This window comes from Sceloporus occidentalis, unplaced genomic scaffold, assembly GCF_023333645.1.
Source record: "Sceloporus occidentalis isolate IW3139 unplaced genomic scaffold, rSceOcc1.0.p SCAF_1, whole genome shotgun sequence".
Lineage (NCBI taxonomy): Eukaryota > Metazoa > Chordata > Lepidosauria > Squamata > Phrynosomatidae > Sceloporus > Sceloporus occidentalis.
This window is the reverse complement of record NW_028316981.1, coordinates 189,383,717-189,398,368: the sequence shown is the minus strand read 5'-3', so window position 1 is coordinate 189,398,368 and position 14,652 is coordinate 189,383,717. Positions and strand designations below refer to the sequence as shown.

General features: G+C 42.9%; 1 protein-coding gene across 1 annotated transcript; it reads left to right on the top strand.

The window, feature by feature from the left end:
- Positions 1-446: 446 nt before the first annotated feature.
- On the top strand, positions 447-3,551 carry LOC149323125 (uncharacterized). The gene is made up of 3 exons (XM_089536326.1): positions 447-746; positions 2,346-2,804; positions 2,982-3,551. Exons 1-3 carry the CDS (start codon positions 447-449, stop codon positions 3,549-3,551), a joined length of 1,329 nt encoding a protein of 442 aa, XP_089392452.1.
- Positions 3,552-14,652: the final 11,101 nt, after the last annotated feature.

Here is a 14,652-nt window from a genome sequence, read left to right as displayed (position 1 = left end):
ATTTCCCCCAAACCATTAAAAGGGCCTTCCTTATACAATGGTTGTTAAGCATTTGATTCACCTTTTCTTTACCATAGGCCAAATAAGCATGTAGTTCAAATTTTATACCTTCTCCTTCTAATTCTAGCATTCTTTTGTAATTCAGTTTCATCTGTTCTTTGATCCAATCTAATGTGCAGGATCTGGTAAAGCCAGTCCCCCTCAGAAATGAACAGCCTTTCTAAGTCTAATGATTGGGAATCTCATTTCTCAACCTCTCTGGTCATGCCCAGGCTAAGGTTATGCTAGGATGGCTCCTGGAGGTGATGACATAATGGGGTTGTGACACAGTGCTGGAGGTACAAGTTGTGAGGAAAGGACAGACGGGGCCTCCGGCTTGCATGAAACACCAGGCAAGCCGGGCTCTCCAACCTGGCCCAACATCAGGTTGCCCAAAGCTTCTAGCCATGGCAACCCAACGCATCTTCATTATCGCCACCTTGGCTTGGTCCCTCCTGGTTGTGCCACTTTGGTTCGGAGAAGCTGATAGTCTGAAGCCCTCCACCCAACAGCAGCCACGTCACCGCAGGCCCCCACAGCCGGACACCCTTCTGTGGCAGGGATCTTCAATACCCCTCATGATCCTTCTAGGTGGGTGCTGTGCGTTGGCATGGTGCATCCTTTTCCTCGCCTATGACGTCCACCAACGGGGCTCCACGGAATTGCCACAGCTGCCCTACAAGGAAGAACCGGTGCCAGTGCTCCATGTGAGTCTTGGGGAAAAGGTGGCATGAGAAAGGGAAGCCATGCCAAGGATTGGAGAAGAAGAATAGGTGCCCAGCAGAGAGGACTGTAAAACTGGGAGGGTATTCAGATAATGGAAATAATCCAGGTAGAATCAGGGGCCCCATTTGCACTAATCTGGGTTATTTTCTTGGTGTTCACACTCACCCTGAATGCACTTGGTGTACTTTTTTGGAGGGAGTACGAAGAAACCTGCAACATTCGATACTATTCCCCCCCCCCCCCCACGTTTTCCTGAAAGATCTGCATTGGTCCGCATCTTCGGCAGCGTGAATACGCTTCCGAAACATTTTGGATCGCTCTGTGTTGTTCATGGGAATGGAGGTGGCTCCATTTTATCTGGAAACGATGGCATGTGTGAATGGGTTAAAATGACTTGGAGAGATTTGTGAACCCGCTTCTTGGCCTTTTGGCTAAGATCAAGTGTAGTGTAGTGAACCCAAAACATAATGGGAACAATGATCTCAATATGCACCAGCGCAGTGATCCACATCTCCTTGGGAGCAAAAAACTGTGTATGAATTTCTGGCTCGAATCTCAGGGATCATTCAGAAATTGGGTTTTTTTAGCAGAACGATGCAAATAATGTCACTCATGCATTCCAGGCTTGTTGTTCACACTGTGGAACCACATCTGTGCCCATCTCTGCAAGTTTGGTTTCGCACATATCCCAGCTCCCAAATAAGTTGATGATGTAAATGTATTCAAAACACATTCAAGGCATGCAGAGTTTTATCCCAGTTTTTCAGGATCTATTTGCATCGGTTGTTCACACGGCTGAAAATATGAATCTTTTAGAAAACTTGGAAAAAGACCTGCTATTATTCAGGATTAAGTGGAGTTTTTGCAGCCCTATCAATATAATCAGGTGCATTTGGGATGCATGTGAACAATGGAGATCAAACCTAGATTCATTCTGGATTGTTTTCATTGTCTGAATAACCCCTTTGTCATTTGGGTGGATTTTGAATGCATCTGATTAAGTGCCAAAAAATCATTTAACCTGTGATAATCGTACTCAGGTTTTTCCCCAAGTTTTTATAAAAGATTCACATTCTCAGCTGTGTGAATAACTGATGTGAATTGACCCAGGATACAACTCTGCATGCTTTGAATGTGTTTTGAATCCATTTGCATCGTCGACTCCATCTTTATCCGAGCGCTGGGACCTGTGAGCAACTGAACTTGTAGAGATGTATAGATGTATTTCCATAGTGTGAACAACAAACCCAAAATGTGTGAGTGAGATTATTCATATTGTCATGGTAAAAAACCCCACATTTATTTATTTATTTATTTATTTATTTATTTATTTATTTATTTATTTCAAGGATGTATTTATTTCAAGGATTTCCATCCCACCTTTCTCCCACAATGGAAACTTAATCATATGCCTTTGAAATGCATGTGAACAGCAAAGTTTCAACTCAGATTACTTTGCGACAAGATTCTTTAGAATAACAAGGAACAAGCAGGGTTGTTAAGTTTTTGTCCTTCTTCTTCTTAAAGCAATGTTCCAAACACTGCTAAGTTAAGCCTGACCTATTTTCTTTTCCGGACAGGAGGCCCAAAAAGAAAAGAGCCAGCTTTTGTTCCGAGCAGAGAGTAAAATGTCAAGCCTTGGCATTGAGAACCACCAGTGGATGGAAAACCACCAAGAGACAAACGAAGGGTTGAAAAGCATGATTGATCTGGAGAAAAAAAGTAAGAGCAACAACCTGGTGGACGAAAGGACTAGAAGCATTCTCCAACTGGAAACGAAAGCGACAAGCCAGAATCTAGTTCCTGAGAGATCTAGAAGTATTTTCCAACTGCAAATGAGAGAGACGAGCCAGAGCGTAGCTCCTGAGAGATCTAAAAGTATCATCCAACTGCAAAAGAAAGCCACTAGCCAGAGTTTAGCTCCTGAGAGATCTCCAAGCATTATCCAACTGGAGAGGAAAGCCACCAGCAAGAGTTTAGTTTCTGAAAGGTCTCCAAGCACCATCCAACTGGAGAGGAAAGCCACCAGCAAGGGTTTAGTTTCTGAGTGGTCTCCAAGCACCACCCAACTGGAGAGGAAAGCCACCAGCCAGAGTTCAGCACCTGAGAGGTCTTCAAGCATCATCCAACTGGAGAGGAAAGTCACCAGCAAGAGTTTAGTTTCTGAGTGGTCTCCAAGCACCACCCAACTGGAGGAGAGGAAATCCACCAGCAAGAGTCTTGTAAGCCAAAGGGTTCAGTCCGAGACCAAACTGGCAAATAACATCATGGTTGAGAAGATTGGGAGCTTCACACAACTGGAGAGCAACTTCGAAAGACAACTGGAAAGTCCAGTCAAGGTGGAGAGGAACAGAGGAGTGACCTTCTTCCAGGATGAACTTGACATGATCCTTCAAAGGTCTGTCCAAGCTGAGGAAGACAACAACCCGTCACTGTGGAACTTCATGGAGAAGGAACTAGAGAACCTCCTGAAGGCCCTTCGCCTTCGCCAAAACACCCAAAGCATGGCTCCGGTTGGGAAGAAGACTCCTGGTCCCTCCACTGAGGATAAGTCAGTGGGACCAGAGATAGAGATGTCAAATCCCTTGGCTCCGGAGACATCACCAAGGCCTGCAGTTGAGTTGCCTTCAAACTCTCCAAGAATGGAGGAGATCGAACCTGTGATGCAGGTGATCATCTGTGAGATCCCCAGAAGTTGGAGCAGAAGTCGGAGCAGAAGCCGAAGTCCCACCAGAGGCCACGGCCGTGGCCGGAAGCGGAGATGCACCAGCCGAAAGCGCAAATAAACTCTGTAAAGAGAGAGAGATAGTGGTATGTTTGTTCTCAAAGGCAGGCACTGAAAAAGACCCAAGGGTGGTCCCTGTCTTGCATCTGTCTTCTTTCCCAAGACTATGTAAATATTGTCTGTTTGGGAAAAGTTCCTTTTAGGGGTCTAGTATCGCTCCGTTGTTCATGTTTGGAGAGGACACAGTTTGTTGTTATTGTCATTATGTGCCTCCAAGTCTTTTCCGACTTACGGCAGCCCTAATGCGGTGAACTTATCCCAGGGTTTTCTTGGCAAGTTTCTTCAGAGCCAAGTCACACTCTCTTAGCCTCAAAGGAAGTCCGACAGATGCATTGTTGGATGGAGCCTAAGGCTGCTTCCTATTGTTATTCTTCAAGTCGTTTTCCAATTTTGGGGGCTCACTCTCACTATAAAAAAAATCAAATTACTGATCGGATTATATGACCATGGTTCCCATTTGAAATCGTTTCAGAGATTAATGCAATCATCCAGGCACTCTTTGAAGCGATTTATAAGCAAAAAAATTCAGTTTTTTTGAACAGTAGTTTTCTGGCAGTTCTTTTTAAAAGTCTCAATTCAGAACCGTGTTCTACTAGTGGGAATGAGATCCTGATCTTTTGTATTTGCATCACATTTGGGGAGGGACCAATCAGTTGGGTGGAGAAAGGGGTGTTGACTGTCCCTTCCTGAAGCTGCCATTTCCTCCCCCTGTGCGGCAAAGTGGTAAGAAATTGTGGATATTTCCCCTCCCCCCTTTTTAAAATAACTTTAGCGAAAATGCAGTACAACACAATTCTGGGTTCCTAACAGTGGGGAATCAGTTAGGAATCCTGTTCATTTGTCTTGTGTGGGTTGCCGCTGCAGATGTATAGAGGGAGATTGGCATGTGGATCCATGGCTTTTACTTTTTTAAAAACTTTTCTTTTAATGATTGATTTATTGATCAGTTGCATTTTTGGTGAATTGCAATTCCATGGCATGGCCCTGGTACTCCTTGGAATTGGATTTTTTTTGCTGCCTCCATGCAGTTTGGGGGGGGGGGGGTGATGGCCAGATCCATAGGTGCCATTTTGCGGTTGTTCCTTGCTGGACTTTACCGGAAGAGAGGGTGTTCACAGGTGGCCCAGGGGCTCTGGTGCCCACTTTGCCCTCCCCCCTTTATTGTCTTTTTTTCTATACCTGACCTTTTGCCCCTTTGTGCCCGCCCCTGAACCCTTTCCTCCTTATGAAAAAACCCTCTTCACAAAGCATCACTCTCCGGAATAGCAGCGCAGATCACAGCCACATGACACAACCTTCCATTAGCAATGGCAGAGTCAAAAAAAGTGGGAGGGGGATAGCTTGGAAAAGGGAGGAGATGATAGATTTGATCACAATTTGGTACCAGGAAATGGTACAAATGCAGCTGAACCACAGCCATTGTAGTATCAATGTCTACAAAACTATAGCTAAAAAGATGAGGGACAGAACTGGTTTGGAGTATAGAACCAAAGCAAAAACTATGAAAAGTAACTTTAAGGTTGCTAACCAGCTGGCCAACAGCAGTGGGATGGGTGTGGTAACCATGTCCTCTTTTCAAGAGCTTAATGATATTTTTGCTGGAGATGCCAGCGTCGAAGTGAAAAGGGTGACCTCAGCAACAGTGATGGTCCACAGAGGAAGTGATCACGTGGAACCCAGCATGGCACCGCATCAAGAAAATCAGCCCATGGAAGGCTCTGAAGAGCTGTTTTGACAAGGTGAATGTACAGCAATTTTGTGTTGTTTTGATGATCTCTACTTGCCCAGTACAGTTTCTTTGGGATGGGGTATAGCTAATGTTTTAAGTGGCTCTGTTTAAGGGAATATTTCACAGTTTTCATGGGTGTGTAGTCATGGACATCCTCTGCAGATGTGCTGGGATATGTGCACTATGACTGGACGATACTTAAGGAATTTTTTCTTTAGGTTGAGGAATATAGGTAGGGCTGTTTATGTCCTTGTTTGAGTTTGAGGTAATCCACTGGAACATGCAGATTGCTGGCATTCGTGTTATGGCTGTTCCAGTACTTTTGTAAGTGTGTGTTGGGAGTGCGGTAAGGGAATGATGTTGAGAGGGTTACACATGGGCATTTCTGGCATGAGTAAATACTAAAGAATATTGCTCAAAAGGTGATCTGGACGTACATTTCTGTCTTCCTTTCCTTTTGGTCCCTTATGCCTTTTTTCAGCCCCCGCCCCAAATAGCCATGTGGCTCTGAGAGTAATTATCATTCTGTGAATGGGTCCCTCTCCATTCCTATGCTCAATATTGAAAGGGTTTTTGGATAAACACAATGCTCCCTATGTTTCTGTACAAAAAAATCAGGGTTTTCTGTCCCTAATGTGCCACTACTTCTGTCTGCAGATTTCCCAGGAGAGGAAGAGGAGACTGTTGTGTTAACTCTTTCTCCAGTTGACAAGGAAGATGACAGCACCCAAGTGCAAGAGACTGCTGAAGCTACTCTGATGGAGGTTGTGGCAGATGGGCCCAGTAAAGAGCAGCACAGGGAACCTGAAACATCACTGTCCACGGAACCCAGAGATTTGTTATTTACATGTTTCTCTACATACATTACTTAATGGTTGAGGTTGTGATATGCCATGCAGATGTTGTCTGCATTTCCTTGGGGGCATAATCATTTTGGTCTTACATGGGATGTGTATTGCCTATCTGATGTTTGTGTTTCATAATATATATCCTCTTTAACTCAGTGAACAACACATCCAGGCAAAGGACCAGACTGACCCCTGCTGAGAGACTTGCCATGATCAACAGAAGGCAAGATTGAAGCATGGTGGAAAAGATGGCAGAAAAAATGATGGAACGCTCTTCAAGGCAGCTGAACCTTCTCCTTGAACATATGATGGAGCAAGCAGCAAGGAATGAGGCAAGGGATGTTCAGTTTAGGGACAGAGATTTCCAGATTAGAAAGAAAGACAGTTCCTCTCAGATGATGAGGTTGGGGAGTCCTCCTGCCTTTTCTGCACTGGGGAGGTCAGTTCTAGTTCCTACTCAAAGCAGCACACATGGAACCATTTCTCATTTCACAACTTATTTGTGAACTGCTAGAAGGCGTTTATTGCAGAAATATAAATGGGGTCTTCTGCTTTATAGCCTCCCAGACAATCTCTGCCATGCGCCCCCCCCAAAAAAAAATAGGGAAGGGCTGAGAGAGTGTGACCAATTTTGGAGATGTAATGGTGGCTGGAGAGAGGCAAACAAAACGCAATTCTGAAATGTTGTTTGATGCAATCTTATCTTGGAGTCTAGGGGGGGGGGGGGCAGGTGACATTGAGTCCATGCAAAAGCACACCAGGAAAAAAAATGACATAATTACAGTACATCATCCTTTCCTATGATATCTGTACAGGTAAACATGGACATTTAGGCATGTGTTTGTGTGCATAAAGGTTTTATTTCATTTATGCTTGTCACCACACTTCAAGGGGATAGTGCAGAACTAAATAATTAAGGTAAATATATATGGATATACATATCATAATGATGGCACGATAGCAAGCAGCAACACCACATGGAATACAAATTCTCAGGAGACCAACATTGCAGAGAAATATATTTATTACGTTCCATGGGAAAGGAAAGCAGCAATGGGTTGCCCACAAGGTACATAGCAAATAGCCTTTTATGGTAATTTACCTTTGCATTTTATGGTAATTACCTTTGCATTTAGGGTAATCCAAAGAAATAATGACCTACTTGTATACCTTAGTGTAAACATAGTGAATCCACAAGTATTCTAATATGTACAATAAAGTTCAAGGGGAACCGCAAACCCCAGGGGAATGACAATTGTGCTAAATAAAATACGAATCCATTGGAAAGCAAAATAATTTGATTTCATAGTGGGAATGATGCATTTTGTGGAATCAAGTCATCAATTCAATGTCATGCGATTTGGGGACTGATTTAAACCGCAAGTGGGAATGACCCCTTTCTTGCTCTCCCTTTGCTCTGCACCTTTCACACTTCACATTTAGGTTGAACTTGTAAGAAGCTGCACTTTTCTGATTAGAAGCAACACAAATTGGTTTTTAATGGGTTGTTCCGAATCATGTTAAGGAGGCTGAAGTATGAGTTTGTTGCTAGCAAAACACAGCAGCTTTGCAGTAATTATGACCTATTGTGGTATTTATTGTCTATAAAGCTAGTTAAATTTTTTGCTAATTGTTTTCAATAACAGGAAACTTGCCATCTCTTTTTAGGAAGTCCAGTACATGTGGAATGTCATTACTGATTGCTTTACAAATGGAGCAAATCTTTCTCTGCTGATGCATTTCCTGTAAATAATCCAAAATGAATTAATGGGGTGATGTTCCACTGGGACTTAGTCCGCAAGGATTCATTTGGATTTTTAAGAGATCATCTAGCTTCACTGATGGGCCTTTGAACAACTTTACACACTTACGTTGATTTGGACCTGAGATTTTTCCGGTTATGTTCACCACAACTTTTATGTCTTTTCCATTAAAGTTATTAGTAGTATAATTTTGTTCCCCAGCATAAATGTAGTGAGGCAGACTTCTAGAGTTATGACTATTTCATCTCATTCATCTCTTCTTTACTTATTTGGTTGTTATATCTGGTGACTCCTAGGAAGTTATGAAGGACCTGAGGGAATCCTATAGTATTTGTTTGTACCTATATAGCCCCATTAGTCTGTAGGATCAGTACGTAGAGAGATCTGGTAGCACCTTTGAGGTGAAAGAAAGAAGCCGGCAGCATGAGCTTTCATAGACTTAAGTCAACTTCCTCAGATGCATTTGATCAGAGTGGAAAGCCAGAGACAGACCTATATATGTCATTATTGTGTGAGAATGTTAATTCAAATTCAAAATCCTTTGTATATGGAAATGAAGTGGCAAGTCACCAATGAGACCATTGTTAAAACTGAACTTGCAACTTCATTTCCATACACAAAGGATTTTGAATTTAAATTTGAATTGACACTAATGGCATATATAGGTCTGTCCCTAGCTTTCCACTCTACCATTTGCATCTGAGGAAGTAGATTTAAGTCTAGGAAAGCTCAAGCTGCTAACTTCTTTCTTTCAGTTAGTCTCAAAGGTGCTTCAAGATCTCGCTATGTACTGATTTTACAGACTAAAGCATGGCTATATCTTTGAATTCTACCAGCAAGTTTAGGGTACTCTTGGGGGCCATTCAGACTACCTTTTGTACTGAATTGTAACCCGGATTAAAAGTCAGAAGTTCCCATTGGCACCGGTTTAAACACATCAGAATTAGGGTCATTCACACTCAATCCAGGGCAAATCCAGTGCGAATGCTTGTGTAAGACGATTCACAGGGAAGGACAGATGGCATTTTGGGGTGGAAAATGGAGGCAGGGCAAGGAGATCCAAAGAGGAGGGATCATGATTGGGTCAAGTTCAGGCGAGGGATTTAGGTCAGAGGGCAGAACATACCTCCCCTCTCTCAGGCAGCTTTCTCTCTCTCTCTTTCTCTCTCTTTTGTAATTTTATTTTGGACAGATTATGCGAATGCTTGTTCTACAGGTTGATACATATTGATAGAATGCCTCTGCTTGTGCTACATTTCCCTTTCATTTGCTTGCTGCCGGCACAGCACCACACTTTGCAAGTGGCATTTTTTAAAATTATTTTTTTGTGTGTGTGACAGAATATGCAAATGCTACAATACGGATGTTACAAATGTTTCCCTTTCAATTTGGCAAATTGATACAATGTGTGAATGCTTGTGCTACATGTGTGTATGTAAGGAGAGATGGCATTCTGGGGTGGCAATCGGAGGGAAAGGAGATGCAGAGATGGCATTCAGGTGGCCTCCCCTGCAAGTGACATTTGTTGCTGTTGTTGTTGTTGTTGTTGTTATTATTATTATTATTGTGACAGATTATGCAAATGCTTTGGGCTGGAAGGGAAGGGAAGAGGTTCCAAGGAGGAAATGCTGGGCTGCAAGCGAAAGGGAAGCTAGAGGCTGGCATTCAGAGGGAAGGCTGAGGAAACCCATGACTTTGGGGGAGTCACACTCTCTCAGCCTCAGGGGAAAGGCAAACCCCAGGATCTCCTTGGAACCAATCTTGCCAAGAAAACCCCAGGATGGGGTCGTTTTAGGGTTGCCACAATCTGTAATGACCCAAATACACACAACACACACACACACACACACACCTGGAGGTTTTTAAATTTGACAACTTGACACAATATTCGCACACTGCCACCAGTTTTTTTAAAAATGGGGGGGGGGGGGGAAGCACCCATTCCATTGGCCAGTGGTTGTAGGATATGTCACTTTTGATGAAAGTGAAAGTGTATTTGATTGACAACAAAGGAGGCTCCATGTTAAAGCGGTACTGCAAATGTGAATTTCAGAGGGGTAAATTGTCCTGATTGAGGAAAAACATAGTGGGCACTTGTAACTGGGCTGATTCAGTATGGGGGCAACTGGATCTACCCAGTTCTATCCAGTGCAAATGGGCTAGTGAGAATGGGGCCTTAGTTTTTTTTAAAAAAGTAAGATTTAGAGGGCCCATTTCTACACAAATGGGATGCACAATGGCAGCAGCACCAAAACCGCCCCTCCAACTATCATGTTTTGACAGTCCCAATTAGTCCTCTGTCACCCCACTTTTTCTGCTGCTTTTAAAATGTCCCAGTCTTTCTCTCACCTTCCATTTTCCTACTTTCTCCTCAGCTTACTTCTATTGCTGCATACTGAGGCGCAAAAGTAGTTTGCATTCAGTTAGCAGGGAAGGAAAGAATAAGAGGAGATAGAATCATATCTTTCCCTATAGGTTCAGACAAAAGCAAACGGCCCCTAGCTTGTCTGTTCTGCTTCATTATAACTTCTGCCATATAACGATACTCTGATGTTGCTTGGCCACATGTAGTTTCCATCTATAAAATGTCCAACCAATCCTAGGATTGAGAAGGGGATACATACTGTCTGACATTTCACAGGTGAAAACCAGGATCTGTATAGCCAATGTGGTCAGGATGGCAAAAGTTATTAAAAAGGAAGAACACACAAGCTAGCAGATCTGCAGCAGTTTGCTTTTGCTTAAGCCGACTGGAAAGGGCAAGATTCTGCCCTTTCCTCTCCTCTCCTCCTGCAAAGTACAAACTATGGCCCATTACAGACCGCCCAAAAGGGGCAGTCTTGGGCCGCTGCTGTTTGCTCCATGAGGGAGCCGCAGCAACCAAACCGCGCGACTCCCTCACGGAGCAAAAAAGGAGCACGCAAATCGCGCTCCTTCCAGGAACCCGGAAGAGACGCCGCAAGTGCCAAAGCGCGCACTCGCGACATCTCTTCTGGGTTTGGATGTCAAGATGGCAGCGCCCATCTGTATAGGGCACCGCTATCTTGACGTATCGGTTACGTGCGAGGGGCAAGGCGCGTCCGGAAGCGCCGCCCCTCACGCGTAATCGCAGTATGAGGACGGCGCCTCTTAGGCCCGTCTGTAACCCATCTATGTTTGCATTCTGAACTCATTTTGCAGCAGTTTAAGTGAGCTGAGGGCAGAGAGGGAAGGTGGAAGGAGGAGAGAGAAACTGGGACATCTTAAAAGCAGCTGAATGACACAGGATTAAGCAAGACTATCCCTGCCAAATTGAGACAGTTGGAGGGTGTGAGGGTGCTTCATAGGACCTGAAAATTCCTATGTGAAGTCTTGCCTTTAAAAATGCCTCTTCTAATATGTGCTACATGAATAGTTTAAACCTTAGAGAAGAGTTTGAGAAACTCTTTTTAATTGAAGATCCTGGATACTGAAAAGCATGAAGGCTAAAGAAAATCTATTTTAGGCTAATTCTTCCTTTAGAGCAAAAGCAATGCTATATTAGGGTGGAATGCAAGTGTAAAAAGTAATCAATGAATGTCTTAAAGTGGTAGTGGACTGGATGAGGAAAATCAGATTAAAACTGAATCCGGACAAAATGGAGGTATTTACAGTCTGGGCTTCTAATCTAGGTACTGTATAACAATCTCTAGTCCTAGATGGGGTTGCACTCCCCTCAAAGGACTGTGTTCACAATCTGGGGGTGCTTCTAGACCCGTCGCTCCAGATGGTAAATCAGGTAAATGTGGCAGGATATGGGGATACAGGACTGTATTGTTTTGACTTGTAAGCCACCCTTGTTGTTTTGGCCAGGGGGGCAGGATATAAATAAAATATTATTTTATTATTTATTTATTTATTTAATCATAATTATACCTTTGTGTAATTCTGTGAGGGGGGTTAGAAGTAGAAGAAGGACAAATGAAACAAAGTACATTGCTACTACCTGCACTCATTAGAAGTGTGGAAGCTCTGATAAATAGTAAGATGGGTGACTCTTGATAAAATGCAGAGCTTTTCTTAGCAGCAGCAGGAACCAAAGTTGTTTTTGTTGAACCAAAGAAAAGCAACTTCAGAACTCCCCTAACATTTTTTAATGTTAATTTTAAAAAAATATTTTAAATTGGCATCATGTTTAATATTACCTGCTATACTATAGTTCCATACAAGTATAGAACATATTGCTTCTGGGGTAAATTATGGACGTGGCATGAATGAACTCATAGAAATTGTATTTTGTATAACATCAATATTTTGAAAACCAACCTGAGCATCTTTGATGTCTTCCTTGCTCCTCTTTCAAGTGGATAATCTGGTCTTGGTCTTCTAGTTTCTTACTTAGCTCTGACAGTGTTCCATTCTTTGCTATAAGAAATCCTATTTTGGCATCTTCTGTTTCAACCTAACCATCCCTTTGTTATTTTCCACTTCTTTCATTATCTTTTCATACAAAATCTACTGCTCTCCTGCAATGGAGTATGCACCAGCTCTTCTGCGCAATCTGGGCAATTTTGTCTACTGCCTGATCTGAGAGGAGATAGAAAACCCAGCAATTCTTTAAAAATCTGAATGTGCCAAAGAATATAGGATAGTATTTCAGTTCTTCTCCCCAGCAGATTATCCTTGCAACAATATTGTGAGCTACAGTAGGCTGAAAATTAACAGTTGGTCCTGGCTTAGTGAGTAAAATGGAGTCCCTTATATAAAATGGCAAAAGCAAGGTTTGCTTTTTGAAATTTATATCATTTTGGAATATTTTCAAGCCGTGGATAGTTGAATCCATGGAAAAAGAATGGCATAATTTATTATCACACTGTTCCCATGATAATGTTTTGGCGAGCCATGCCTCCATGATTTGTTTTCTGTACTGTCAAACATAGCCTTCTAGGAGGAAGGAGAGGAACAAACAATCCCAAAGCTGGATGCACAGTTACACAGCAACCAGCCTTGGAAAGGTGTTGGTTGCCACAGTCACTATTCCACCCTTTAAAGCACGGGGCTGCCACGTGCACATTCACAAAGTAGCCCCAATTTTCAGGAGAAAGGGTAGGAATGAGCAATTACACTTGTCAGCTGCCTTCCAAAGACAGCTGCTGTGTGAGTGTGCACACAGTAGCCAACTTCGGGAAGCTGTTGGCAGCCACAATTCCTGCTAGGGGGAGAGGAGGAGAGTAGCAGAATCACACCAGTTTACACCAGATGACTGCTGGAGAAGTGGAACAGCAGCAGAAGGCACCTACTGCACTAAGGCAGGAATGGAATAACAGCATGATCGAAAGCCTATTGCCCATCAGTGAAAAGGGGCATAACAGTAATGAATGGAACACAAGGCAGAAGCAGGATGAACACAAAATTCTGTGATAAGTACCAGCCACAGATACTATTATCCTGTTCAAACACTTCTTTTCTAGCTAGTGTGATAAAATCCTTGGGCCCAGTGGGGTGTAGTAGTTTGAATGTCAGAGCAGGGAGACCATGATTCAAATCCCTGATCAGCCATGGAAATCCACTGGATGACCTTGGGCAAGTCACACTCTCAGACTCAGACGAAGGCAAAGGCAAACCCTCACTGAATGCATTGTGCAAGAAAACTCTGTGTGTCTCTATATAATAATAATAATAATTATTATTAACCTTTATTTATGAAGCGCTGTAAATTTACACAGCGCTGTACATACAATCTTTTTAGTTAGACAGAGTTGACTTGGAGACACACAGCAACAACAAAAGCCACTTGGCTTTCATGTAGGAGGCCTTGGCTTTTGGAGCCTAGGAAATAACTGAGCTCTCTAGTTTGTAGCATCAGGAGCTGTTGTGTATATCAGAGTTCTGTTCTGCAATCTGGGGACCTATTGCATAGGGCTTGACAAACTAACCATGTGCTCTAAAGATTAGCACATGGCACTTACTCTTTAGTAGGCATGCTTAGAATTGAGCTGTGTTTTTTGGCTGGGTAGGAAAATGTCCAAATGGATAAGAATTACACCAACATTTGCTCACTTTGATCTTAGCTCCATCCATTTTTGACTCTCAGAGTCTTCTTCCACATTGGAATGTGGTCCTAAAACCAAAAGAGATTCTCTATTCTGGTTGATGTCCTCAATAAAAATGCCTTTTTAAAAAAAACTGATTAAACAAATTCATGGAAAATAGGTTGGTTTGCCAAGGTGTACTATTATTACCATGATAAAAGCAGATCCTCCATGTTCAGCAGCACTGAACCAGAGTACATTGAGCATCAGATCTAGTGATGTGCAGCAGGTGAAGTGTGCCTGGTACTCCCAAGTCCTCTTTTGTGAGCTTCCCTGAAGCTCCTGCTTGCTTGCTCTTGAAGAACCAGTAGCTAGCTAGTGCACTGGCTCTCTGGTGGCCAGTTAGGGGTTCTTGTGTCATCATTCTTCTTCCTTTGGGTACCTCTCCCATCATTGGTGAGGAGCACTCAGTTGTGTGGTTGGTCTGTCTTTGGTCTTCTGGAGACTCACCTGACTGCATGTGACACATTCATGCAATTAGACATTCCCTAAAGTTTTTAAAAATAAAAACATAAATAAATGGTGTGTGTGTGTGTGTGTGTGTGTGTGTGTGTGAGAGAGAGAGAGAGAGAGAGAGAGAGAGAGCATCCAGAATGAAATCTTAGTGGTAGTGAGGGAAGAAGATTTTAAAATTTCCACCCCCAGTCCTGATCCAGATGGCATTGTGCTTATATTTGCAGTTCACACGAAGAAGATCAGGAGTTTATCCTGT